Source organism: Mauremys mutica, chromosome 14 (assembly GCF_020497125.1).
Source record: "Mauremys mutica isolate MM-2020 ecotype Southern chromosome 14, ASM2049712v1, whole genome shotgun sequence".
In the NCBI taxonomy this organism is placed as follows: domain Eukaryota; kingdom Metazoa; phylum Chordata; order Testudines; family Geoemydidae; genus Mauremys; species Mauremys mutica.
Window position 1 is genome coordinate 11,377,192 of NC_059085.1, and position 26,674 is coordinate 11,403,865.

Below are 26,674 nucleotides of genomic sequence, written 5' to 3' on the forward strand. Positions count from 1 at the left end.
GGGTGAGGGACTGAGTGGGAAGTGATGCTATGAAAGAGGCTGGGAACCCCTGCAGTAGCAGATGCTTTGAATTAATCAGCATGTACTGTTCTCTGACGAGGCCTAAAGAAATCAGAAGAGAGGAGTGACTCCTTGAGACCCACTAACAATCTCACTATGCAGATTGGACACTATGGATACTACAGAGACTCTCAGATTACACAGATCAGCAACAGAGAGATGCACCATTTTCTTTAGCCTAACTGCTACCGGAGCGTGTGATGCATTGGTTCAAGCACACGGGCTGGGCTACAACTCGGGTTCTCGTAACGAGCTCTGCCAGTGATTTGCTGTGGGTGAGCAATTCACTTAGGGCTTAACTGTCAAACTCAGAGGAGTAAATGCAGGCACCTAAATAACTAGTCTGACTAGCAGCAGTGCTGAGCATCCCCAACTCCCTTTTTCAACACTTCTGACAATTAGGCTGGTTATTTAGGCCACTAATCTCAAGTGCCCAAATATGAAGATGCAGCCTCAGTTTACCAGCGACACTGGGGATAATAAATCCCCCATCTCTTACGGGTTTTGAGGGTTAATTAATGTATGCAAAGTGCCTTGATATCCTCAGACAGAGGGTGCTGCAGTCCACGAATATTAATAAAGCCAGTGAAGTGAACCTTAGGTTTCAAGGGAAGTTAGCGTTAACTATCCCTGTATAGGACACAAAAACCTCCCAGACTGCCAGGGAAATACAGATCTCTCTGCTTCAGCATGTCCCCCGTCTCCACATAAATACATGCTATCTAGAGAATAAGACGACTTCCTTTTTTTGTAAGATTCCGTGGAAAAAACCTCCTAGAACTCTTTTCTGCGTTTAAAGCCGATTAGCTGTTGCGCAAGGTAACGTTACCATTTCCTCTCTGAGGCTCTTCATGCTCGTTTAGGGCAATGAATAATGCTGCCATTCATATGCACAAGCCCTGACCTGGTGACCGAAGCATGTGTCAAATCTTCAGTGACCGGGCTCTGTAATGCGGCGTTCCCTTGGCTGGCAGCGTTCCGCAGACATTACACACCAGGCCTGTGCACCAGAGAGCAGACTGCAAGGTGACGGCGTTCCAACGGCAGCATTGTGCACTCAGGACCCTTTCCACTTCTCCAGCCCCCTGATATTTCCCAGTGTAACCCCCCTCCTATCTTTAAGGGCGTCGGGCTTCCCAGCTGAGGAGAACGGACGGCGTAGCCCTTTGCGGAGCCAATCAACAACAGTTCCTTTGGGCTCATGCAGTGCCGGTTGAAGTGAGTGGAAAGCATCCCATTGACGTCAACGGGCTTTGGATCAGACTCCTCGGCTGGCTAGAAGGCCCTGACACCCCCGCCCCAGCCGTATGCTGCAGCTCTCCCAGATGAGGAGTATGCTCAGAAATGGAACCGGTACCGGTCTCTCCTAGCGAGCTGCACAGGGCATTGCTCCCAAAGCACTGGGTTGGCTCAGCTGGCAGCAGGGTTGGAAGAGAAGAAGTCAAGGTGCTCCTATAACCCCCTCCCTCCCAACACGACTAGAAACCCTCCTTCTCACAACTCAGGGCTAGAGGTGGGCGCAGCCATTCTAGTTCATTCAGGATGTCTCCAGCAAAAGCACTGTCTTCAGGCAGACGGTGCCTATAAGTGCTGCTCTTAGAGCGGACAGAGGAACACAGCCAGGAAAGATGGCCAGTGGATAAGGCCCAGAACTGGGACTCAAGAGACCTGGGTTCAATTTCTAGCTCGACTGGGACCTTGGGCAAGTCCCTGATCTCTGTGTCTCAGTTTCCCTAGCTGTAAAATGGGGATCATACTTCTGTCGTCTGGTCTAGGTACACTGCTTTTTAGTACAAAGCCTCCAAAATCTGATGGAGGCCCTGGGTGCCACTGTAATACAAAGAATAATAAAACAAACAACAACATTTGCTTTGGGAGCCTTCATCTACCAGCTCAGAAATTAAATCAGGTTGGATTCCAGAGCCTACCCGGGAACCCAGATCTCACGCAAGGCATTAAGTGGCATGAGGTTGGAGGATGGGATTTTGAGCAAAAATCCAGCCAATGCCATATACCCTCTGTGTCTTCCCACTGAAGTCTAAACCCACCTGCTTCCTTCTCCCATCTCCGACAGCAAGACGGCTTGAGGTTCCCCTTCTGGGACGCTAGGATTTCAAGATGTTCTTTGACATTTCCATTTGTGTGCAAAATATCGTATTCATATTGGTTCTTTGAGAGCATTCGGCAGCGCCATGGCAACAAGCACATCACGGGAAACAAAGCATGATTTATATGACTCTTCTCTTTAATGATCTTCCCCATTTCTATTCTGGTCCTCATAGTAGGGGAGCCACACTCCTCTGTGGTCAACTTTTAACCTGCTGCATGTACATTTTATTACACGTGGGAGGGGTCCTATGTAAAAATTGACAGAGCGACAGTTGGGGAGTACGGGGGGAACTCCTATTAGAGAATCTGTCTTAAAACCAGACTGTGGTCTCAGTGAGTAATGGGCATTTTGGTTTTGACTATCAGGAAAATCTGGGTAGAGCAAGTTACATATAGGAGTCCACACCTGAAGTGGCAGAGGGCTGCAGACCCAAGACTGAAATAAGCAAGGAGCGCTGGAAGAGATGAATAAGGCTCATTTGCCAGAGCTGGGGCCAAAGACCCAGTGATAAAATAGCACAAAGGCTGCAGATCGGGACTGAATGGTCTATTTTCTGGTGTCAAAGGTCCAGGGTTCAATGCCCAGAGCATCATTATCAACAGGGCCACAGTTTTACATCGAGTCAGTGGGAATTATGGGCCCTTCATTTCCGTATATTCATTAAAGGCTTGATCTTCTGGAATTCTCCTTTCTGAATGTGAAGAGGACTGGAATCCGGACTGTGAAATTATTATTAAGACAGTGCCAGTGCTGGGCTAGGGGTTTTACAAACAGCTCTGAAGACTTCGCCCCTGCCCAGATTACATCTCAGCAGTTTGAGCCATGTGGCAATATTCAGAGAGAAACCAGCACATGATGCATCTGGAGCATCCATATTCTCTTCAGTCCCATTATGTTTTCAATTTCTGGTTTCTGTCAGTCATAACAACCGGTGGGAGAATTATTCACTGCAAGTTGTTTACAGAGATTTGTCCCATTGAAACTGGTGACATGACAGACAGGAGTGACATGGACTGGTTAGGGGGAGATGAATCATCTCCAAGGTGTACACTGAGAACCAGATCTGCAGGCAGTCAAACGGCAGTCTGCCTGCATGCAGGCCACAGAATCAGACCCAGCGTGGTCAAAAACCTCACACAGAGAGGTGACGGAGAAAGAAGAGACAAAGGAGGTTGGAGCACAGGGTAAGTCAACGTCATGTCACTCAACACTTCCAGCAACATACCCAAACCGTTCTTCGGAGAGCGTTTCGTTACCAAGCCTTCCTCTCTCGGCTCCACTGGCAACAGAGCAATGTCGGACAGCACACCCCCGCCCTGCCTGCCATGCCACTCCCACCGTTGTCCTTACTGGAGGAGCTGCATCAGTGCAGAACGGCAGATCCCAGTTTGGCAGCTGAAGATTATTGGGTAACTTCAGCGAGACCAGCAGCCAGCCAGAGCATGCATGGAGCAGGGCACCCTGGCGCTCTCCATAGCACAAGCTACCCATTTGTTGTCAGACTGAACACCAGCTGCTGATGTTCACGGTTGGGGCCCTGTGCATCTCAGCTGAGTTGCTTTAGCTGTCTGGCTGGAGGGGGCAGGGAGGGAAGGGGAACAGAGCCTAGCAATGGCCTGGTCTACACTACAGAGTTAGGTAACGGTGTAAGCGTCCACATTACAATGTAGCTCCCACCAATGCAAGTCGCCCACTACATCGACTTACTAACTCCACCTCCACGAGAGACACAGCGCTTAGGTCAATGTAGTTAGGGCGACGCCGTGTCTGTGTGGACACTGCGTTACTTACATCGCCTGTTCACAGCTACAGCCTGAGCTGACCAAGGGCTTCCTGCAGCAGAGCACTAGGATCAGGACAGCAGCAGGCCCCACACCAAGGTAAGGAGGGTATGAACTGATTTTGGTGGGGGAGATGGTGGCTGTAGCAACTGACTTATATGGTGCAAATGGCTCCAGGTCTCAACCCCAGGGCAGAGCGGTCAATGCCCCACCATGCCCCACACAGTTAAGTTGGCGGAAGCGCTCCTGGTGAGGACACATACCGCCCACAGAAGCGGCACAGTGTGGACATGAAGCATCGCTTTAATGACTGCGGTGGCAGTACGTCGACTTGACTTAATTGTGTAGTGTAGACATGCCCAGTGAGGTTCCCTCCACACTGGAATTTGCTTCTCCCTTCGGCCCCCACCCAGAGCTGACTGACATCGGCCACGTCTACACTAGGAAAAACATGTTTAGACACGGTGTGGAAAGGCTAGTGTGTCGTAGAGGGTCCTTGACCAGCTATCAGGGCTTAGAACTCCACAGCCTTGTCCACACTAGCATTTCAGCCCAGTATCTAACACCCTACAAACACTCTTTTTTCCCCTAGGGAAGACAAGGCCATTTGGGGCAAGTTGCAAGGCCTCTCTATGGTACTCAGGCTTTTTTCCAGAGGGGATGATTTGAAAGGAAAGTGCCCTGAGTTTCTTGTGATGGGCGAATGGTGTGGCAGTATTTTTTTGTACATGCACTTAGAGAGAGAACACGGTAGGTGCATTTTTGTAAGTAACTAAGTCACTGATGCAACCAACCATTTTATCTCCATGGGACTTTGTGGCTGAATAATCAACAGAAGAGAAACTGCATCAAGTTCATAGAATCATAGAATATCAGAGTTGGAAGGGACCTCAGGAGGTCATCTAGTCCAACCCCCTGCTCAAAGCAGGACCAATTCCCAACTAAATCATCCCAGCCAGGGCTTTGTCAAGCCTGACCTTAAACACCTCTAAGGAAGGAGATTCCACCACCTCCCTAGGTAATCCCATACTGAAAAAAGCATAAGGGAGAAAATGGTCCAGCCGCGGTTTTTAACTGCAGTGTAGACGAACCCCCAAGTAGCTCACTGATGGCTGTTTGATGGTGCATGTCAAAAGGGTTAATGGTCTCACTCTAGGTCCTAGTAGCCACCTGTCCATGCTGTATAACCATCAGAACTGCCCCCCTCGCTGACACTCAGAAGAGAGGCTAGGGACTGAATGGCCAGAATTACCGTATCACTAGGGTCCTACCAATTTCACAGCTGTGAAAAACGTGTCACGAACCGTGAAATAAACCCTTCCCTGTGAAATCCGATGTCTAGGGGTGTCCCAGCAAAGGGGGTTCCTAGCTCCAGCTGGGCAGGGGGTGGACAGGACTTGTCCATCTCCTGCACAGCTGCTCTGCGGGGGCGGGGTGTGTGGAGATCGGACCCACCTCCACCTCTGGGAACCTCCTGCGGTGCAGGAAGCTCTGCGGTTGCTGCAGCTCTGAAGGCAGCACAGAAGTGAGGGTGGCAACCCTATGACTCCCCTACAACAGCCTTGGGGCACTTTGTCCCACCAGTGTGGGGGGAAATGGTGCAGTCCACTGGTCAAGGCGTTATGCACCCACTGGGCCCAATGCCCTGAGGGTGGGAGTAGGGTGACCAATTTTATAGGGATAGGATTTTGGGGTCTTTTTCTTATAGGCTCCTATTACCGCCCACTCCCTGTCCTGATTTTTCACACTTGCTGTCTGGTCACCCTAGGTGGGAGGCTGGTACAGCCCCCAGCTACAGAGCCTGGCTCCTTATCTCAAGCTGTTGCAGTTTATGAGGTCCCCAGTATGTCTGCCAAGATGGTGGCTGTTCCACTTACAACACCCCCCGCCCTGCAATCCGGGGACAGAAAACTTGGATCTTCAGAGCTGGCACTGTGGTCTCTTCAGCCCATAACTCCATTTGCTTAGGAAAAACCCTCCTGTTAGGAGACAGATATTCAGGCCTTTCTGCAAAGGCCTATACTTTAAGAATTTAGGTGTATTCTTATCACTTAGCTCAGTGGTCCCCAATGCGGTGTCTGTGGGTGCCATGGCGCCCGCCAGGGCATTTGTGTGTGCCCGCCTAGTGCCCAGCACAGGAGAGAAGCAGCAGCCCTGTGCCTGCCAGGGACAGAGAACTCCAGGGCTTCAGGCTTCATTCTATGTTAAAGTAAGAATAATAAATATATTTGGCCCAGCAGTTCAACAGTGTTTCACTTTTTTAAAATAAATCAGATGAAAACTGTTTATGATATTTATTTTGTAAAAACTCCTTAATTTTTCTTACAGGTAGATAAAAAAGAGCAAATTCACATGGTAAGGTGAAAGAGTCATTGCTGAATAATTTAATTAATACCTTTTACATGTAAAATTACCCTTTTTATCTTATGGATTCATATATTATGTAATATTAAATATGATGTTTTTCGTATTATTTAATGTACAAATACAAAATAAGCCCTCAAAAATTATTGGCGCCTGCCACACTTTTCTGAAAACATGAATGTGCTACTGGCCACAAAAAGGTTGGGGACCACTGACTTAGCTAGTTATAGAGGTATAAAAGAAAGAATCAAAAATCACTGTCTGTCTTTGTAATGGCCTTCTCTTACTGTGACAGTCTGAGGCCTGGTTCTTCAGCTAAGCAGCAGAGGCAGCCATAAGCTGGGAAATGTATGGTCACATCCTCACATTCCAAACTAGTCATATTGAAATAAGGCAATCTGGGGCTGTTAGGAAGGTGATTCGATCTATCACCTCCAGAGAAAGGGAAGAGCCTAAAACATGTAAAAGGAAATTTAGTTTGATAGTTTTCTGTCTGGTAAGAACTCACTTATCAATAGACACAGCTGGAGAACCCTTATGTCTGTATAGATGTAGTTGTAAAACCCTTACGTCTGTATAGATGTAGTTGTGAAATCCTCACTTCTGTATTGTTTTGTATGTTTATTTGCATGGTCTCTGTCTGGTTCTGTGTTTGTTTCTGTCTGCTGTATAATTCATTATTGCTGGGTGTAAACTAATTAAGGTGGTGGGATATAATTGGTTAGCTAATCATGTTACAATACGTTAGGACTGGTTAAGTAAATTTTAGTAGAATGATTGGTTAAGGTATAGCTGAGAATATTACTATATAAATTAGGGGCAAACAAGAAGTAAGTTGGGATTCGAAAATAAGGAAAAGGAACTTGAACTGAAGCTTGCCGGAAGTTCACCCCAATAAACATCGACTTGTTTGCACCTTCGGACTTCGGGTCTTGTTGCTCTCTGTTCATGCGAGAAGGACCAGGGAAGTGTGAGAGTGAAGGAATAAGCTCTCTCACACCTCCCCTCCCCTGAAGTGAGTATTCCAAAGATCCCAAAGGCTGCGTGAATGAAGCCCGCCCAGCGTAAAACCCCGATGGGCTAGGGCAGAATGATGCGGGCAGGAAGAGCGCGCAGCGAGCTCAGGCACAGTAAAAAGAGCAGCTAACAGAGCTGCTGCCAGGGCCGGCGCTTCCTGGGCAGCAGGATTGGGGGGGGGGCGGTGTTTTGCCGCCCTCGGCGGAAATTCAGCGGCGGGGGGTCCTTCCGCTCCGGGTCTTCGGCAGAAATTCGGCAGCGGGTCCTTCACTTGCTCCGGGACCCGCCGCCGAAGTGCCCTGAAGATGTGGAGCGGAAGGACCCCCCGCCGCCGAATGCTCGGAGGAGGAGTGCTGCCTGCCTAGGGCGGCAAAACCCCTGGTGCCGCTTCTGGCTGCTGCATGCCATTCCGGAGCCAGTGAGTGATGAAAACGCTGGGGCCACTTCAGAGCAGTTTCTAAAGCACAGTGCAGAGTAGCAGCGAAATGTCATTTTGAAAATTAAAGCTATTTTTCAGCCAACAGACGTGCAAAGTGACAATATAAGATAACCTAAGGATATGCGCATCACTGGAACTCATGGGTGGAACCTTTGCCTCCCACCCTCCGGTCTCTATTACCATCTCCTGTGACACCAGGGTCTAATTTAGGATGATAGTAGCACTTAGAGGCCCTACCTAAGACTGGGACCTTATACTGTACAAATACATGGCAAGAGACCCTCATTGCCCTGAAGAGTTTCCAATCTAAACAGACAAGTGTAGGAGGGGAATAGAGGTACAGGCAGGGTGAAGTGACTTGCTCAAGGTCACACTGAACACCAGTGGCAGAGTCAGGAACAGAACCTCTTCTTTTCCCAAGTCCCAGTCCGGTGCTCTTGCCACTAGGCCATGACAACTCTGCCTCTGTAGTCCTACAAACCATGACTCCGGCATGCAATCCTATTGACTGCTATGGCACCCTGTGGAGGAATTACTACTGGCAGGAATGAGCCACTGGACTATACATTTTTCAGGGCAGGGCTTTCTTTTTTATTCATCTGTGAAGCGCCATCAAATCAATACTGAGGGTAGAAATCTAGACGCTCCCCAGCTGGTAGTTTTCAAACAGAGGGTACGTCTACACTACGGGACTATTCCGAAGTTGCATAAACCGGTTTTGTAAAACAGATTTTATAAAATCGAGTGCGTGCGGCCACACTAAACACATTAAATCGGTGGTGTGCGTCCATGGTCCGAGGCTAGCGTCGATTTCTGGAGCGTTGCACTGTGGGTAGCTATCCCGTAGCTATCCCATAGTTCCCGCAGCCTCCCCCGCCCCTTGGCATTTCCGGGTTGAGTTCCCTGTGACTGATGGGTCAATAATCTTTGTCGCGGGTGGTTCTGTGTTTATGTCGTCAGTCACTCCTTCCTCTGGGAAAGCAACGGCAGACAAGCATTTCGCGCCTTTTTTCCCTGGATTGCCCTGGCAGATGCCATAGCATGGCAATCATGGAGCCTGTTTTGCCTTTTGTGCCTGTCACCGTATGTGTACTAGATGCCGCTGACAGAGGCGATTCAGCAGCGCTACACAGCAGCATGCTTTTGCTTTTGCATGACAGCAGAGATGGTTATCAGCCATACTGCACCATCTACCAATCCATAAATTGGTAATAAGATGATCATGGCTACCAGTCCTTTTGCACTGTTCCATTTGCTGCTGTCATAAGTGCCCTGGCTGCTCTTAGCCAGGGGCGCAAAAGCCAAAATTGGGAATGACTCCCTGAGTCAATCCCTCCTTTTTGGTATCTAAAAATAGAATCAGTCCTGCCTAGAATATGGGCAAGTGTACTAGAGAACCACTGTATCAGAGAACCAGAGAGCACAGCTGCTCTGTGTCAGATCCTGCAGAAATTATGAGCTGTATGCTATTCACAGGGGGTGCTCCTGCAACAACCCCACCTGTTCATTTCATTCTTCCCCCAGCCTTCATGGGGCTACCGTAGCATTGTCCCCCCACTTGTGTGATGAAGTAATAAAGAATGCAGGAATAAGACACAGTGACTTGTTAGTGAAGGCAGCCTCCAGCTGCTATGATAGTCCAGACAGGACAGTAAGGAGTGTGTAGGAGAGGAGCCCAGCATCCCTCTGCTAGTTCAGGGGCACTTGAATCTTTTCTTTACACATGAAGGGTGGGGGCTGATGGAGCTCAGCCCCCTGTTGCTATGACGATGATGGATATCAGCCATACTGCACCATCTACCAGGAAAAATTAGGACCAGGCACCCTTGATCGACCTGACAGATGCTAGTACGCATGGTTACCAGTCCTTTTGCACTGCCCCATGTGCCAATAGGGCTGATGATGACGATGGGTATCAATCTTATTGTACCATCAGCCACCCATGGCGGGGGGAGCAAGGATGTTGGTGTTGAGTGCTGCACCATCCCGTCTATCTGCAGCATTCAGTAAAGATAGGGTGACATGTAAGAGTCAAGAACAGGATTGTTTTCCCTTTCACTTCTGGGGGTGGGTGGGGGGGGGGTGCGTAAATTGCCTAGCTATGCCCTGACCCACCACGGACACTGTTTTTGACCCTAGAAGCATTTGGCGCTCAGCCAAGAATGCAAATGCTTTTCAGAGACTGCAGGAACTGTGGGATAGCTTGAGTCCTCCAGTCCATGAGCGTCCATTTGATTCTTTGGCTTTCCGTTACGCTTGCCACGCAGCAGTGCGCTGAGTCCCTGCTATGGCGTCTGTCTGGAGATATTTAAAAAATGATTTTGAATTTCGTCTTCTGTAACGGAGCGCTGATAGAACAGATTTGCCTGCCCTTACAGCGATCACGTCCGCATCGTCCATGCTGGAGCTTTCTTTATTTTGATTTTTAACTGCATCACCACCCGTGCTGATCGGAGCTCCACACTGGGCAAACAGGAAATATTCAAAAGTTCGCGGGGCTTTTCCTGTCTACCTGGCCACTGCATCCGAGTTCAGATTGCTGTCCAGAGCGGTCAGTGGTGCACTGTGGGATACCGCCCGGAGGCCAATACCGTCGATCAGCGGCCACACTAACCCTAATCTGATATGGTAATACCGATACTAGCGCTACTCCTCTCGTTAGGGAGGAGTACAGAAACCGGTTTAAAGAGCCATTAAAATCGATATAAGGTGCCTCCTACTGTGGACGGTTGTGGCGTTAAATCAGTTTTACACTCCTAAAACCGGTTTAAACGCGTAGTGTAGACCAGGCCAGAGAGATGGGGAAAAAAATCACTCAGCAGTATCAGCTCAGGTAAAGGCCTGTCTTTAAAGCTAAGGTGGGTTGCAATCAGAGGTGCTGGAATGGGGGGGGCAGGGTAGAGAGTGACGGGGGGAGAGTGACGGGGGGAGGGGTAGAGAGTAGCGAGCAGTGGGGCAGGGCCTTGGGGGGAAGAGGTGGCACAAGAGCGGGGCCTCGGGGTAAGAGGCAGCATGAGGGTGAGGGTTTGGGGGGAGGCGCCAGGGTGGGGCCACGGTTCGGGCGCCCGTGGCCTCTCCATTTTTAGGGAGTTTCCTCTGCTCCGGATATTGCAATGCAAGGCGAGCAGGAGAAAACAAACATCTAAAACAACCTCCCTTTATAAGCCCTGCGGGACGCAGCCCAGGGCATTTCATGCGTGTCAATGGAAAGGAGATGGGTAGAGCTGACTGGATGATTTTCAGTAAAGGCCCTTTCTGAAAAGCCAAACTTTTCCACGGGACAATTGTGATTTTCCACACGGAGAAGCGAAATGACGGCTCCGATCTCAGTCTCTGCCAGGAATCTGACAAAAGCTTTGTAAGCTCCCCAACTCTCAGCTGCTGGAGCTGGGGAGAGAGAAAGGCCAAGGGCCCTGACTCGGCCTCTCTGGCCTCCGGGCTAGCAACCCTTTTCCCACGGGAAGGGATGTCCGGCCAGCCCCAGAGACTGGATGGGAGGTTAATTTATGTCCTAGATTGGTGCATTTTAAAGACTGTTTGAACACCGTAAAAACCAGGTTACATAGGCCTTGCTCAATGTTTAGCATCCTCGCCTTGGGTTATGAAGCGCACAGCTCAATAGGGCAGAAAATCAGAGATGGGAAAAGACCTGTTAGGCCATGTAGCCCGTGCCTACAGCGTATTCTCCAAAGATTCAGCCTGCGCAGTTTGAAGTGCTCCAGTATGGAGCCTCCAGATCGTCCCTTCTACAGCTCACAAAACCCCACTGTTGAGTTTTCCTACTACTCAAATGTTTTGCTGCCTCAGTGCAGGAGTCAATCCAAGGCCCATTGAAGTCAGCAGAAAGACTACAAGGCCCCAAAGCAGGCACCGTGTCCGGAAATGGGAGAGTCTCGCTTGCAGTGCAAAGAGTGCCGGGGCTGGTGGAACGTCCTGCTCACTAGACGTGCCATGATGGGCACTGCTGGGATGTCTCCGCCATCCAGAAGCAGAACATTTCCGAGCGAGGGGGGTTAGTTAGCAGGCAGTAGCAATCCACCCACTACAGACACAAAGAGCACCGCTCTATCATGGGACACAAGCTGAAGTTTGTTTGACCATTGTAATGCCCCACATAGACATGCCTCTGAAGCCATGTGTGAAAACAGTGCTGCCATCAGAAGGCCAGCTTTGGGTCACAGCCTGTTCATGATAATGAACTTCCGGCATAACCACTTTTAAACAGCCTGACCTCACGTCACCTACGGACCCAATCGGTGGTGCTGAACATCCTCAACTCCTACTGATGTCACCAGAGGCACCCAGCGACTCATGGTATCGGAGCCGTAGACTACTTTCCTTATGGCAGGGTCCACATTGTTCTGTCTGAAGCACCACACATATTTAAGGGGTTGGAGAAATAACAATTTCACTGAAAAGGGGAGAGAGATGCGTACTGAAATCTGCCGTAAAGGCCTCAGAAAGGCAGAACAGGGTCGCAACAGGTTACCAATAAATCGCTCTCCCACTGGACAAGACCAGGTTTTGAAGTCTGAGCGCCCCGTGCCCTCCCGCAGCCAAAAGCAGAGATGCGGTAGTTCACTTTGGTCTAGAATCCCGCCAGAACCAAGCTGGGTCCCAGTCAGAGTTTTATCCCTGTACGGAGACCAATATTGCATGTACGCAAGAACAGGACAATGCAATGAACACAAAGAACTGTGATGGGGAGACGCTGACAGGTTCAGTGTTCAGCCCGTGCTGTTCAAAAACACAGGGAGACTTCTTGTGTGCTAATTTACTACAGGTCTTAACACAACAAGATTCCACAGGCACTGGAGGAGTTCCAAACACGGCCCAGTATTTAGACAGAGCCAGAAACTCAGCAGAAGGATCACATACACTCCAAAATGCCTTCTCCTATAGCATGCACTGGCTCTTGTGAATTCTTTGGGATCTTAATTCTGCCAGCTGCTCCAAAGTCTCTGCAGGACATTACAGCAAACAAACAGGACTGCGTGTTTACCGTGGAAACGCTGACTGGGCTGGCTGTGTAACGATGCTCCGAGCACCGCACCATATGCTAGCGGAGATTTTTTTTTTTTTGGCATGTGCATTTGCAGGACCACGTCTGCTTTAACCATCTGAGTGCCTACTCCCAACAAAGATCAACATGGCTTTCGGGAGATTCACTGAGAGCCAGCGCTGGAAGGGACCTGAGAACGCAGACTGTACAAGATACAGATACCTTAAGGTGTAAAGATTTTAAACCTATGCCTCTCTGGCTGGGTCCATTTCCACACTCTACGTGTAAAACGTTACACAACGGACATTCCATTTCCAGCCCCTTTTATTTTCTCCTCTGTGTCTGTCTGACACACTTACCAAGTGGGCCCTGCCACTTTCCCCGAATCATTCCTGCCTCCTGCCAGAAGAGTGACTCAGTGGCTGACTATGCCAATTAATGCCAATGCGGCTGCTTTAATGCCAGCTTGAAAGGGAGGGAGAAATTGGCTGCCAGCCTCCCTCCCCCGCACTCCTTCACGCACATATACAATCATGTTTCCTTCTCCAAAGCCTGAAAACCAGAGTCCTTCTATATCCCCTCCCCCTAGCCCATCCCCTGCATAAAAAGCTCTTGCAGATGCAACAGGCAGCCATTCCGTTCTGAACCCTCAGGAAACCACAGACAGCTTCACTCCTGCTCAAGTGGATGCACACATTTTAAACATGCAGGGCATACGGCAAGCAGAGTACTTTACCTTCCAGTCTGGCGGTAACTGGGCACCAAATCCCAGAGCAGGAAACATTTTGTCTCTTAAAAAAACCCAAAACAAAACAGGAAGTGTTACTGAATTTGCACCCCCACCCCAAACATACAATAACACTTCTTTACTCAGGAAAGGTCTTATGAGTCTGGAAGGTACCCAGCACCTGAAGCAGTCACTGAATACAGTGAGCGCTGCAGATCTGTGGCACGTTCCCGCAGTCATTCCCAAGCAGCCCCCAAATCGCGAGATTATCTTTTTAATATCTCATGATTCTTAGGGCAATAGATGTGGGGGCTTTATTAGCCTTTGGGTTTTTCAGCCTTCTAGGGGTCATGTTTTCAAGCTTTGCTCTGCAATCACAAGAGCCAGAAATTTCTTCTCTTTTTAAGTCACGGCTGCGATTCTCATGGCATTGCAGGACTGCCAGAGTTTGGGGTTTAAGAAGAGCACCAGCTATTCCATTGCAAAGTTCCCTATTGTAATCAGGAGAGCTGACAACCCTGCCCCCAGGATCAGGCCGTAATAGAGTATCCAGGATTAGAACGCTGACGGTCCTATGGTTGTTTGATTTATTGATTTTATGCTACACTATAGGAGCACACAACAGGTTAGTCGAGGGACACAGGCACACCTTAGCACAGCTGTTATGGTAAAAGATACTAGGCTGGGGGCATCTGCTTTTCATATCGACAGCCCACACGCACTGTAAGGGCTTGTCTACATGGAGCAGCAGTGCACGCTACTGGGGTGTGATTTCTAAAGTGCACTAATGCATTGTACGTTGGCTCGTGTAGACTCTGCTGGTGCTCACTCAAGGTTCCCTAGTGCACTTTAACACTGCATCAGCAGGGACCAATTAATATGCAACACATTCGTATATTTTAGAAATCATATCCCCAGAGCCAGCATTACCCCACCACGTAGACAAGCCCTAAGGGTATGTCTACACTGGATGCTAAGCACAGGCTCTAACTCAGATTTGAGCCCAAGCCCCACTTCTGTCCACACACAAATCAGTCTGACTCGGGAGAGTAAGCACTCAGGAGCTGGGTGCTAGGACTCTGCTAAGGGGGTGAGTCAGAGCCTGAGTCCCTGTCAGCTTGCAGTGTGGATGCGGCTCAAGGGGCACACCCGAGTCAGGTGGCCTGCACAGTGCAGTGTGGACACGATAGCACCGTTCTGACACCCAGGTCCAGCAACTATAAGCCCAGATTTACAATGCTCAAGTATGGGGTTGGAAACACGGAGTCCACAAGTCCCGGTCCCACCGAGCTGGGCTAAGAGTGCAGTGCAGACCTACCCCTGAGAGGGGAATGCTTGGTCTTTGATGGTGTGAGGGCGATGGGATTATTTTCAACACCCCATTTATGCTTGAATTCCCCTCTCCCCAAAAGAAGAAGAAAAGAGAGATTCTCTTCTGTATTTATTAGGCAATTCATGGATGAAACAACAACCAGGTCAGTTTTCATCCACAGATCTCAGAGCGTCACCTAAGTGGGTATCTAAACCCATTTTACAGATGGGGAAACCGAGGCACACAGAAGGGAAGTGACTTGCCCCAGGTCTCGCAGCAAGCAAAGTGCAGAGTCAAGTGCCCCACCCTACTAGACCATGTGCACTAGCAATGGATGGAATGTACCCGACCAATACCCTACCGAGGGAAGGGAACACTCTGAGCCAAGCACCTGTGATCCAAATGGATGAGGCAGTACTTACGAGTCATAGTCCTGAATGATCTGTCCGACTGCCCAAATAGCTGACAAGTATTCGTTTGTTCCCATGGGATTGATATAGTGTAACGAGGAGGGGTCCCGCGGATTCCCATTGGATGCTGTGAAATCAATTCCGACCTGGATACGAAGACAGAAGCACAGACCTGTAGAAATCTCCATTATAAATCCAGCTAACACGTCTATGGACCAGACAGAAAACTTCACTGTCTCCCCACCACCCCTTTCATGATGAATCATAGAATCACAGGACTGGAAGGGACCGCGAGATGTCATCTAGTCCAGTCCCCTGCACTCATGGCAGGACGGAGTATTATCTAGACCATCCCTGAGAGGTGTCTGTCTAACCTGCTCTTAAAAATCCCCAATGATGGAGATTCCACCACCTCCCTAGGCAATTTATTCCAGTGCTTAACCACCCTGACAGTTAGGAAGTTTTTCCTAATGTCCAACTTAAACCGCCCTTGCTGCAATTTAAGCCCATTAATTCTTGTCCTATTATCACAGGTTAAGAAAAACAATTTTTCTCCCTCTTCCTTGTAACATCCTTTTACATACTTGAAAACTGTTATCATGTCCCCTCTCAGTCTTCTCTTTTCCAGACTAAACAAACCCAATATTTTTCAATCTTCCTTCATAGGTCATGTTTTCTAGACCTTTAATAATTTTTGTTGCTCTTCTCCGGATTCTCTCCAATTTGTCCACATCCTTCCTGAAATGTGGCGCCCAGAACTGGACACAATACTCCAGTTGAGGCCTAATCAGCTGGTAGTAGAGCAGAAGAATTACTTCTCATGTCTTGCTTACAACACTCCTGCTAACACACCCCAGAATGATATTTGCTTTTTTTGCAACAGCGTTACACTGTTGACTCATATTTACTTCATTTTCACTTGGGATCAGCAAAGCAGTTTGGACAAAATGTAAACCAACCTCACCCCATGCCAAACTTTTTGAAAGTTTCTAGAAGTTCAATTCTTTTACACCGGCTTTCATACAAAGCTTGGTTGATTAAAACCAGAGTCTATTCGATCTAGGTTTTACGCCTTCTGAGGATCGGGTCCACATTTTTTCAAAAGCGGACGCTGTTTTGGGCATAACAGTCATTTTTGGGTGTCCCATTAGAGGACCATGAGACTACTTCCCAGAGGTGCTGAGCACCAGTGGCACATGCTGAAGATAATTTTCATTTAAGGTCCTCAGAAGATCTGTTAAAAATCAGGCCCCGGATAAAGCAGATTAAATCAGGTGCCAAAAAATAAAGTCCTCTCAAGTCAGTGGCCACTTTTGAAAATTTCTGGGCTGAGCTTCCCCATGCACCTCTATGCTTCCTATTTACAGCCTGAACCAGAAGGACTAAAATAGCAGAAGTGGTCCTCAGTGCTTCCACCTTGTCCGCTAAGCCCAGGAAGAAACTCCATGAGGCAAATTCAGTGGCGTTATCCCAGAGCTGAATTTTACTCTGCATGTTCAGAGAAGGAGGAGAAATCCCATTGGTGGGTGAGCAAACCTCAAACGATTGGGCCAGATCCAGAGGGGACATAAGTGACAGAGCAACTGGCAAATCAAAGAGCCTGAGCAGGGGCGGCTCTAGCTTTTTGGCCGCCCCAAGCATGGCAGGCAGGCTGCCTTCGGCGGCTTGCCTGCAGGAGGTCCCCAGTCCCGCGGATTCGGCGGCTTGCCTGCGGGAGGTCCCCGATCCCGCTGCTTCAGCGTACCCGCCGCCAAACTGCCGCCGAATCTGCGGGACCGGCGGACCTCTCACAGGCAAGCCACCAAAGGCTGCCTGACTGCCGCCCTCACAGGGACTGGCAGGGCGCCCCCTGCGGCTTCCCGCCCCTGGCACGCGCTTGGAGCGCTGGTGCCTGGAGCTGCTGCTGAGCCTAAACTTACACACCAACAGCCGCCTCTCCTTTGTCCTGCCCCTAGTTCTCCCTCTGGCCAGGGCTGAGCAGAGTGCATCCGGCTCCATTACGAAGCAGAAGGATGCCATTTAACATGCACTCTGCATTAATAAAGCGACTACAGAGGTGAGCTGGGGCCAGTGGGGGACGGAAAGGCAGGTCATTAGCAGGAAAAGCAACCCAGGAAAGTGCAATTCCTACTAAAATCCACCCCCACACCCCGCCACTTCCTACTAAAATCCACCCCCCCCCACCCCGCCACTTCCTACTAAAATCCACCCCCCCCACCCCGCCACTTCCTACTAAAATCCACCCCCACACCCCGCCACTTCCTACTAAAATCCACCCCCCCCCACCCCGCCACTTCCCTGAGCTAAAATCATACAAACTTCCTAGTCATCACCTGTGACATCAGCTCTGAGTTAGGCCCATCCCAGTTAATGAGGCAAATTCACCCCTGGGTAACTCCACTGATGCCAGCTTACACCAGGGATCAGCTTGGCTCATGGAAGTTCATTTCTCCTTCTCTTTTCTTTCTAGGGGTCACTTGGCACCAGCACTTCCAGGTCCCCGACAGGACGGAAATGCTTTCTAGGTCGTGCCCAGCAGAGGTAGCTGAGGGCCTGTGGGAACTGCCTCTTGTTACTCCAGTATTTTGGTTCGGGATGCAAACAAGGAAAGCCAGGACGCACGGATAAGCACAGCAACGTTAACCTCATCTTTCAGCTGGGGTCTGGTCAGCTCTGATTTTATCCAAAATGGTTTGCTGAGCCTTAAGTCGGAAGCAAATTAACGCTCTAGACAAAGAAATGGAAATTTGGGGTGGGGGGAAGGAAGGGGGGCTCTGTGCTTTCCACTGGCTTCCCTCACATTTCCTGCAAAAGATGTTTATTAGACACAGAAACGAGCCTATGCAGGTTTTCAATGCCAAGCCCTCCTGTGCAGTATCCCACTGCCTGTCAGGGCACTTGCAGACAGAACGATCCCAGTGTTAACATTAAGGTATCACATTCACGGCTCTGTTGTTCCACCCTGACACGTATACGTGTCTCTGTGCCAGCTTAGCAGGCAGAGGCCCCGGCTGCGGTCAGCCCTTGTTGTGCTAGGCACTGTACAGACACCCCGCGAGACACCCAGAAGAGCTCACAATCGAAACAAAGGGCAGGAGGGGAAACAGTCTCGGGTCGGGGAAGTGATTCTCCCCTGGCCGCACACCAGGACAAGGGAAGGACAATTGTGTCTCCTGGCTCCCAGTCCCCGTCCTCTCTCTCCTCTTGTGTATATACAGACACCATCAATGCCCGCAGCATCACAACAGTGGAAGATGAATGGGGAACCAAGTGGGTGAAAGCCGATGAGTGTTTGTCTAAAGTTGTGAATTCCCTGAAGCATAAAGCCACTGGATGGGCCGGGAAGTGCCATTTGTAGAACCCCATTTCCTGCCCTTCTCTTGCTACTTTCAGCATCAGCCTCTTCTTTCAGTTTTTCATGGTGTCCCGTGACACCATGTGACCTTCAGGGCGGCACCAGACCCTCGTCGACAGGCGGCCTTTCATAATTCTGGGGGCCCTCTCTCTGCAGCGGCTCCTCAAGTCCACACCCCGCAGGTGCTCCTGGTCACCCAAGTCAGTATTGTGCCTACAGGATAATAAATGAACTACCCTCCCCAACTGAAACGCTAATCAAAGAAACATTCCCTTTGACGAAAACCGAACAACAAAGCTGGCCAATTACCGGTAGATCGTTAAACTATAGGGTGGATTTCAGCTTTTCATGCTGATGTACACAGGAGTTTGATGTTACCAGCAAACTTAGTCATTTTCCCTTTTGTTCACTCTTCTGCTCTAAGACCTTAATACAACAGTTGAGCTGTGTATAAAAAGCTCTGGCATTCATTTCTGTTTCTATGGTAACTCTTCCTCTCCCCGCCCCCCCCACCTCTTCCCCCTTCGCCTCCTATGTCTTTTTAGACAACAAATAAAAATTGACATGCTGCATGCACACACAAACCTCTAGATACTGTACTAAAAAAAGGAATTTTCAGAAATTAAAAGGGCTGAGGGAAAAATCCATCCATTTTATTAAGCAGTTAAACTCGAGGGCTGTCATTTCCTCTCGAGTTGCTCCCGACAAATCACACGCACTCTGGATCAAACAAGAGGGGCTAGAAATGCAAATGGAAACACCAAAATTCTCCCATTACGTGCAACACATATGTCAGCAACGTGCCCAACGAGTGAATTCCACTCAATAATCAGATCAGCTCTTCAAGGCAAAATGACTATAGACCCAACCAGTGACCGCGAGCCTCAGAAGACGATCTGGAGATTCAGCTGGGTTAGAATAAATCCCCGAAGAACTTGGAGGCATCTTTGAACTTCTCAGGTCTGCAGGAGTTAGCTGGAGCTGTCTCTCCCACATGAGACTCCCAAGGCTTTCTGGCTCATCTTCAGGAACAAAAGACTCCAAGAACAGGGTCATTTGTAGTATTTTCATAGAAGATCAGGGCTGGAAGGGACCTCAGGAGGTCATCTAGTCCAACCTCCTGCTCAAAGCAGGACCAACCCCAAACAGATTTTTGCCCCAGATCCCTAAATGGCCCCCTCAAGGATTGAACTCACAACCCTGGGTTTAGCAGGCCAATGAGCTATCCGCACTTCCACTTCGAGCCAGAACCAGGAAGGGCAGAGGCAGCGGCCAATGTGAAAAATAATGGGGAGAAGTTAATGGATCTTTTTCAAACCTCAAAAAAGGTTTGGTAGTTTGAGTGAAGGATCTGGGGGAAGTTTGATCTTCGTTCATCTTGAAAACTGCTCCGTGGTTCTGGTAAAAAAAAGTCCGTCCCCATCCCTCTCCGCACAGTCCATGAAGTATCATAGCGGAGAATTCCAGGAAACAGACACATAAGAAAGATCGTATGTATTCTAATTTCTTACTGGGTTCCAAGCTGTTCAAACCTGAACTACAGTACATTTGCCCGGGGCATCGATGAAGGTTTGTCACATGCTGGAGAGTTAACAGCCTACCAAGAAATTGAGCCAAACAAAACATAGCTGAGCTTATCCAAACACGCAGGCCCCAAACGAGATGGAGAGAGGAGGTGCGGCACCTCTTGAAGAGGAAGCAGAAAAAAGGCTACTCCATACTGGCTGTACTGGGAAGGAGCTGGGTTCTTAGACCATGGACAATACCTGTGAGACATTCTGACCAATAGATACACTCCTGAGAGTATCAGAGACACACACCTGCAAACGAACAGGAGTCAGAGGTACGAGGTGTAGAAATTCCAGCTGTCAGGGAGACTTTCTGAGAGGATTGCTTGGGTCCAGGGCCGCCGAGAGCGGGTTCGGGCCCCGGTGAAAAATTTTTTTTCAGGCCCCCCCAGCAAGGGCAGACGGGCTAAACAAGGCCAACGAAGCCGGGAAGCTGGGCCCCGGGCCCCCTTCCGGACCACCGGGCCCCGGTAATTTATACAGGCTTCCCCGCCTCTCGTCGGCCCTGCTTGGGTCACATACCCAGAAAAATGTGAACATGGATCCAGCAACAGAAATGCTTGGATAACTATTGACCTAAGAAGCATGTATAGTCACTATGATTGGGTATGTGCATTCGTGATAATTATGTACAATTTGCGCCAGTTGTGGTCAACAGAAACGATTTAGCAAATCCAGCCATTCTTCATGCCTGAGTGAGCCTGGAGGAAGAACTGAAAGGCTGAGAGTCCAAAATCAGCACCTGATGTGGTCTCACTGGGGCAAACCAGTCACTATTTATGCTGGTGCAACTCACCCTTGTTAGAAATGGGAAGAAGTTGCATTGGCGAAAAAAATCACAACGCATTAGGGTAAGTTGTGTTTCCACTAGGGGGGTTCCGTCGGTGCAGATACATCCGTGTAGCTCTGCTGGTGGCTAAAATCCTAGTACAGACAAAGCTTAGGGTGAAGACAAGGCTTCTTAGCTACTATAAAGGACAAGGTATCTAGGTGCTGTAGGAAAGCAGGCCAGGCCAATGTCCCTGGCTAAACCAGCGAGCTTCCAATGACCTTTAAAAACGTTTGCCCAATGTTTCTGTTAATGCACAGACCCCAGCCCAGAGCTCCCAACCAGTTACATTTTTAATTAATTACAGTTGATGGACAAAGAGCAGCAAAAAATACTTACGGTAAACATTAACTGGCAGCCCCCAAGGATGTAGTCCAGGAAGGAGTAATCCCTGGTTATCTGAAAGAAAGAGGAAAGAAAGACGTTCAAAGCTGCATTTCAGCCCCCTTCATCATCACGAAAGTCCTGGAAGGCTTAAAAAAAAGTTGTGTAACTGTTGAGCAGGTGACATTTTGCCCCCTATTCTCTCAAACTCGACTCGCGGGATGAAGCAAACGTGGAGGAACGTCTGGATTTCCCCAGGCAGCCTTTCGTTTCTATATCAAAAGTGAATGTAGCGCCGCTGAAAGGTGGCCCCTGTGTCAGTGTGATGACCGCCATCTTGAACTGGGCACCTCCTGAGCTCAAGATGTGGTGCGAAATCCTGGCTTTATCCCCCCTCAAGCCTTAAGAATTATCAGGGGAGGATTACGTTTTATTTATGGCCACTCAGGATACTGTGCACATCCTTGCATCCTAAAACAGGTCATGGCCAAGCCAGTAATTGCACAACTCCCAATTCCACATCCCCCTTCTTACCAGCTTGTTACTCACCCGCTTCTGTGCGAATTCCAACAATTAAACAGACCAGAGACCTCTGCTCCTTCTCAGGTAGGTTATTACCATAAGCAGGGGGTGGCCTGCCACCAGCGATGGGCAGAACCAGAACAGGAAGCACAAACATGTCCAGTCATGCTGTCCTGCTCCACAGAAACCTTTGATAATCCACGCTCCACCTAATTCTACAGAATCCTTCATACTGCGCTGCTGCAGCATCACGATTGTGTACCAGACCCAGCGTGGCGGTGCCATGATTTTTTTACTTCTTGCTGGGAGAGCAGAGGAGCGTCGCTTTACTAATTAATTTGCACCGGTAGGTCCATCCCAGTTTTTCCAGGGGATTTTGCTCCTGAACTTACCTACGATATCTACACCTCCCCCCGCCCCCCGCCCGCCGAGAGACAGGGGTTTTTAAAACACTTTGGACTTACTTTGCAGGATTTCACAATGATGACGCCAGAGTTCTTATAATTCTTTTTCTTCTTTTGTTTCTTGGGGTTAATGCATTCTAATTCTAGCTGTAACAAACAAGACACACAGCACACCATGTGAAAGCCACGTTCCGACAAGGGCTGGCCATCCCATTTGGTGTGGGATAGCTACCCGGAAGTCCGCAGCTCACGGGCACGCTAGCTGAACGGTTACCTGAGGACTTCTCAGCCGACAGCTGAGTCTCCCAGTGTAAGCCAGCTGCTGCAACAACCAAAACCATCTCACAATAATTAACGGTTAATATTAAATTAGTCTTCATTTTTCATTTTTAAAACAATAACTAACATTTTACCCCACTGCAGCACCTTCTGCCCAGGGATTTCAGAGTACTTAACAGACATGAATGAACCTTATGCGTTCTCTCTGTTTGACAGTGGAGGGATAATGCGGTATCTACTTTTTGAGTACCTACCTGGAGAACCCTCGGGAGTGATTTATGGAGGTGCTCACACCCACTAATTTCTGTCCCCAATATAGCACTCACCTTGGGTTATCTAAAGGGGATGGGAGGGTGAGAGAAAGCCATTGCAAGTGGGGAAACGGGGCATCCTTCCTTGGGACTTCAACAATCTGTTCCATGGCAATGGAACACACATGCTCTTCAGAAACCAGTTCAATCCAGCAGCGATTTCAGCAGTAACTGGATGGGGAGAGCCTCCTTCAGAAGCAGAGATGCACCCAGTTTTCCCTTCAGTAGTTCTAATGATTGGTCACCCTCACTTAAAAACGTGTGCCTTCTTTCTCATGTGAATTTGCATTGCTTCAGCCTCCAACCCCTGAATCTCATAATGTTTTTTTTCCCCTTGCTAAATAGCTGCCTACAAACAGAAATCTCTTCCCCGTGCAGTATTTACAGACCACGGTCAAGCCACCTGTGAACCTTTTCTTGGCTAGACTGAGCTTCGTAAATCTCGCATTGTGAAGCATGTTTCCCAGATCATGGAATGTTCTTGTAGGTCTTTCCTGAGCCCTTTCCCCCAATTTTCGCAGGTTTTTTGGGAAGCTTGGACACCAGACGTGGACATGGCGTTCCAGAAGCGGGCTCCCAGATGCCATATATAGAGATAATACCATCTCCCTACTCCTACTTGAGGTTCCCTTGCTATATATCCAAGTACTGTGTGCTAGGCTGAGTGGGCTACGCTAACATCAGTGCTACAGGTTTTGTTGTGAAATAAGGGACAAACCAGGAGAATAAAACTCCACCCCAGGCAGAATCATAGAATCTCAGCGTTGGGAGGGACCTCAGGAGGTATCTAGTCCGACCCCCTGCTCAGAGCAGGACCAACCCCAACTAAATCATCCCAGCCAGGGCTTTGTCAAGCCTGACCTTAAAAACCTCTAAGGAAGGAGATTCCACCACCTCCCTGGGTAACCCATTTCAGTGCTTCACCACCCTCCTAGGGAAATAGAGTTTCCTAATATCCAACCTAGACCTTCCCCACTGCAACTTGAGACCATTGCTCCTTGTTCTGTCATCTACCACCACTGAAAACAGACCAGCTCCATCCTCTTTGGAACCCCCCTTCAGGTAGCTGAAAGTAGCTATCAAATCCCCTCTCATTCTCTTCTGCAGACTAAATAATCCCAGTTCCCTCAGCCTCTCCTCATAAGTCATATGCTCCAGCCCCTAATCATTTTTGTTGCCCTTCACTGGACTCTTTCCAATTTTTCCTTCTTGTATTGGGGGGCCCAAAACTGGACACAGTACTCCAGATAAGGCCTCACCAATGCTGAATAGAGGGGAATGATCACATCCCTCGATCTGCTGGCAATGCCCCTACTTATACAGCCCAAAATGCTATTAGCCTTCTTGGCAACAAGGGCACACTGTTGACTCATATCCAGCTTCTCGTCCACTCTAACCCCTAGGTCCTTTTCTGCAGAACTGCTGCCCAGCCATTCGGTCCCTAGTCTGTAGCAGTGCATGGGATTCTTCCGTCCTAAGTGCAGGACTCTGCACTTGTCCTTGTTGAACCTCATCAGATTTCTTTTGGCCCAATCCTCTAATTTGTCTAGGTCCCTCTGTATCCTATCCCGACCCTCCAGCATATCTACCACTCCTCCCAGTTTAGTGTCATCTGCAAACCTGCTAAGGGTGCAGTCCACCCGTCCTCCAGATCGTTAATGAAGATATTGAACAAAACTGCCCCAGGACCGACTCTAGGACCGACCCTTGGGGCACTCTGCTTGATACCAGCTGCCAACTAGACATGGAACCATTGATCACTACCCATTGAGCCCAATGATCTAGCCAGCTTTCTATCCACCTTACCGTCCATTCATCCAGCCCACACTTCTTTAACTTGCTGGCCAGAATACTGTGGAAGACTGTATCAAAAGCTTTGCTAAAGTCAAGGAATAACATGTCCACTGCTTTCCCCTCATCCACAGAGCCAGTTATCTCGTCACAGAAGGCAATCAGGTTGGTCAGGCATGACTTGCCCTTGGTGAATCCATGCTGACTGTTCCCGATCACCTTCCTCTCCTCTAAGTGCTTCAGAATTGATTCCTTGAGGACCTGCTCCATGATTTTTCCAGGGACTAAGGTGAGGTTGACTGGCCTGTAGTTCCCCGGATCCTCCTTCTTCCCTTTTTTAAAGATGGGCACTACATTAGCCTTTTCCCAGTCATCCGGGACCTCCCCCGATTGCCATGAGTTTTCAAAGATAATGGCCAATGGCTCCGCAATCACATCCGCCAACTCCTTTAGCACCCTCGGACGCAGCGCATCCGGCCCCATGGACTTGTGCTCGTCCAGCTTTTCTAAATAGTCCTGAACCCCTTCTTTCTCCACAGAGGGCTGGTCACCTCAGAGTCAGAGTCCATCCCCAGGTACGGCTGTGCAGGCCCATCATGAGAATTTTTAGAGGTCGGGGTCATGTCCAGTCTGAATATCAGCACATAGCAGGCTCAGTGGCATCACCAACAGTTCACATGTGATGGCAGAGCCAAGGAGGGCCATAGTGCCACTGACCCAGGGATTCCCAGAATGGCTTCCCATCCCCCAGACAGGCACATAGGGAGACGGTTCAGTGGCCTGCAGGCACACGCAGCTCCTGGGTGTCGTGCAGTACGCTATCTCGGTTAACCACCATTGCTCATCTGCAGCTCCCTTCATCCGGTGGCCCACGCGACCCAGCTCACAAACCAACCCCCGGCTAGAGTGAGCACAGAACCTGGTCACAGAATCAGACCCAGGGTCGGCCATGGTCACTTGGCTCAAACCGAGACTGCCTGCGTTTGGGAATGGAGTGGGGGAAATCCTGCCACCAAGCCTAACCCGAGCCTCAGTCCCAGCAGAGATGGTGCCTCAATCCCCTTCCCAGAGATCCCGTTAAAGTGCCCAGTGGGTCTAACAGGTAAGAACTTAGCTGTAATGACCAACACTCATTTCCTTCCTCAAGGTTGGGTGACTGGTTCCTCATCTCTGCTCTCTTTGGAGACGGGATAATTCCCTTTCAGCAGTGAGCTTGTTACTTTGTAGGGCCAATCATGTCCTTCTCTTCCCCAGATTACATCAGCTTAGCTCCCTTCAAGGTCTTGTCCTGCAGCCTTGCCTCATTTTTAGTGTCCTTTAGTTTCTCCTACTTCCTTCCCCAGATACCGGGACCAGAACTGCAGGCAGCGTTATACTGAAGAGCAGCTGCAGCAGGTTTATGTTTAGCAACATAAACATGTTTAGCCGGCCAGTTTTTATTAGTGTTTTTTATTTCCTGTGCCTAGCTGCAGGGTTCTGTATGTGAACAGCATGCAGATTTGCTTTAGATGTTGAACGGCCTCATGCTGCAGGCAACCAGCCTCCCGGTGCTTGCCTGGGGGTCCACTGTCAGGTTGGAATTTGCCTCTTCCCCTAAACAGTGACATACCCCCTGAAATATTCCTGGTGCTTTACTGCAGGCAAAGCAGGCAACATGCAAATACCTGAGCCCAGGCCTGAGGAGCTACACACAATATGGTGGGATGCCAGCGCGTCCGTGTTACGAACAAGTAAATCTGGGTCCCAGCACTGATTTTCTGTGCTAGGCCACTGCGCCTTTACTTGAAGTCTCAACCCAGTCCTTGGTCCGTCCCCTGCCATTGCTGTGTTGGCCTTTGCAATAGTATCCAACTGGCATCGTTTGTCCATTTCAAACTAGAACGAGCATATGCACGGATCATCCCCGTTGTACCAATGGGTGAGCAGGTAAGTGACTTACCACTGGCAGGAGAACCAAAATCTCCTAAAACCCCCAGACCCCTGTCTCTATCCACTATGGGACACACCCAAGGACCCATTAGGGGTCTATCTTACCTCTGACTGAAATCTAGTTATACCAGATCCATTGT

General features: G+C 49.3%; 1 protein-coding gene across 5 annotated transcripts in view; it reads right to left on the bottom strand.

Moving 5' to 3' along the window:
• The window catches only part of CPNE2 (copine 2), a 171,353-nt gene that overhangs the window by 34,996 nt on the left and 109,683 nt on the right, over positions 1–26,674 (bottom strand). For all 5 annotated transcript variants that reach the window (XM_044987115.1, XM_044987116.1, XM_044987117.1 and 2 more), the window contains 4 exons: positions 22,285–22,371; positions 21,314–21,373; positions 15,235–15,368; positions 13,510–13,564 (listed from right to left, as the gene is read on the bottom strand). In XM_044987115.1, coding sequence (XP_044843050.1) covers positions 13,510–13,564; positions 15,235–15,368; positions 21,314–21,373; positions 22,285–22,371 — 336 coding nt within the window. The remainder of the gene's footprint in view (positions 1–13,509; positions 13,565–15,234; positions 15,369–21,313; positions 21,374–22,284; positions 22,372–26,674) is intronic.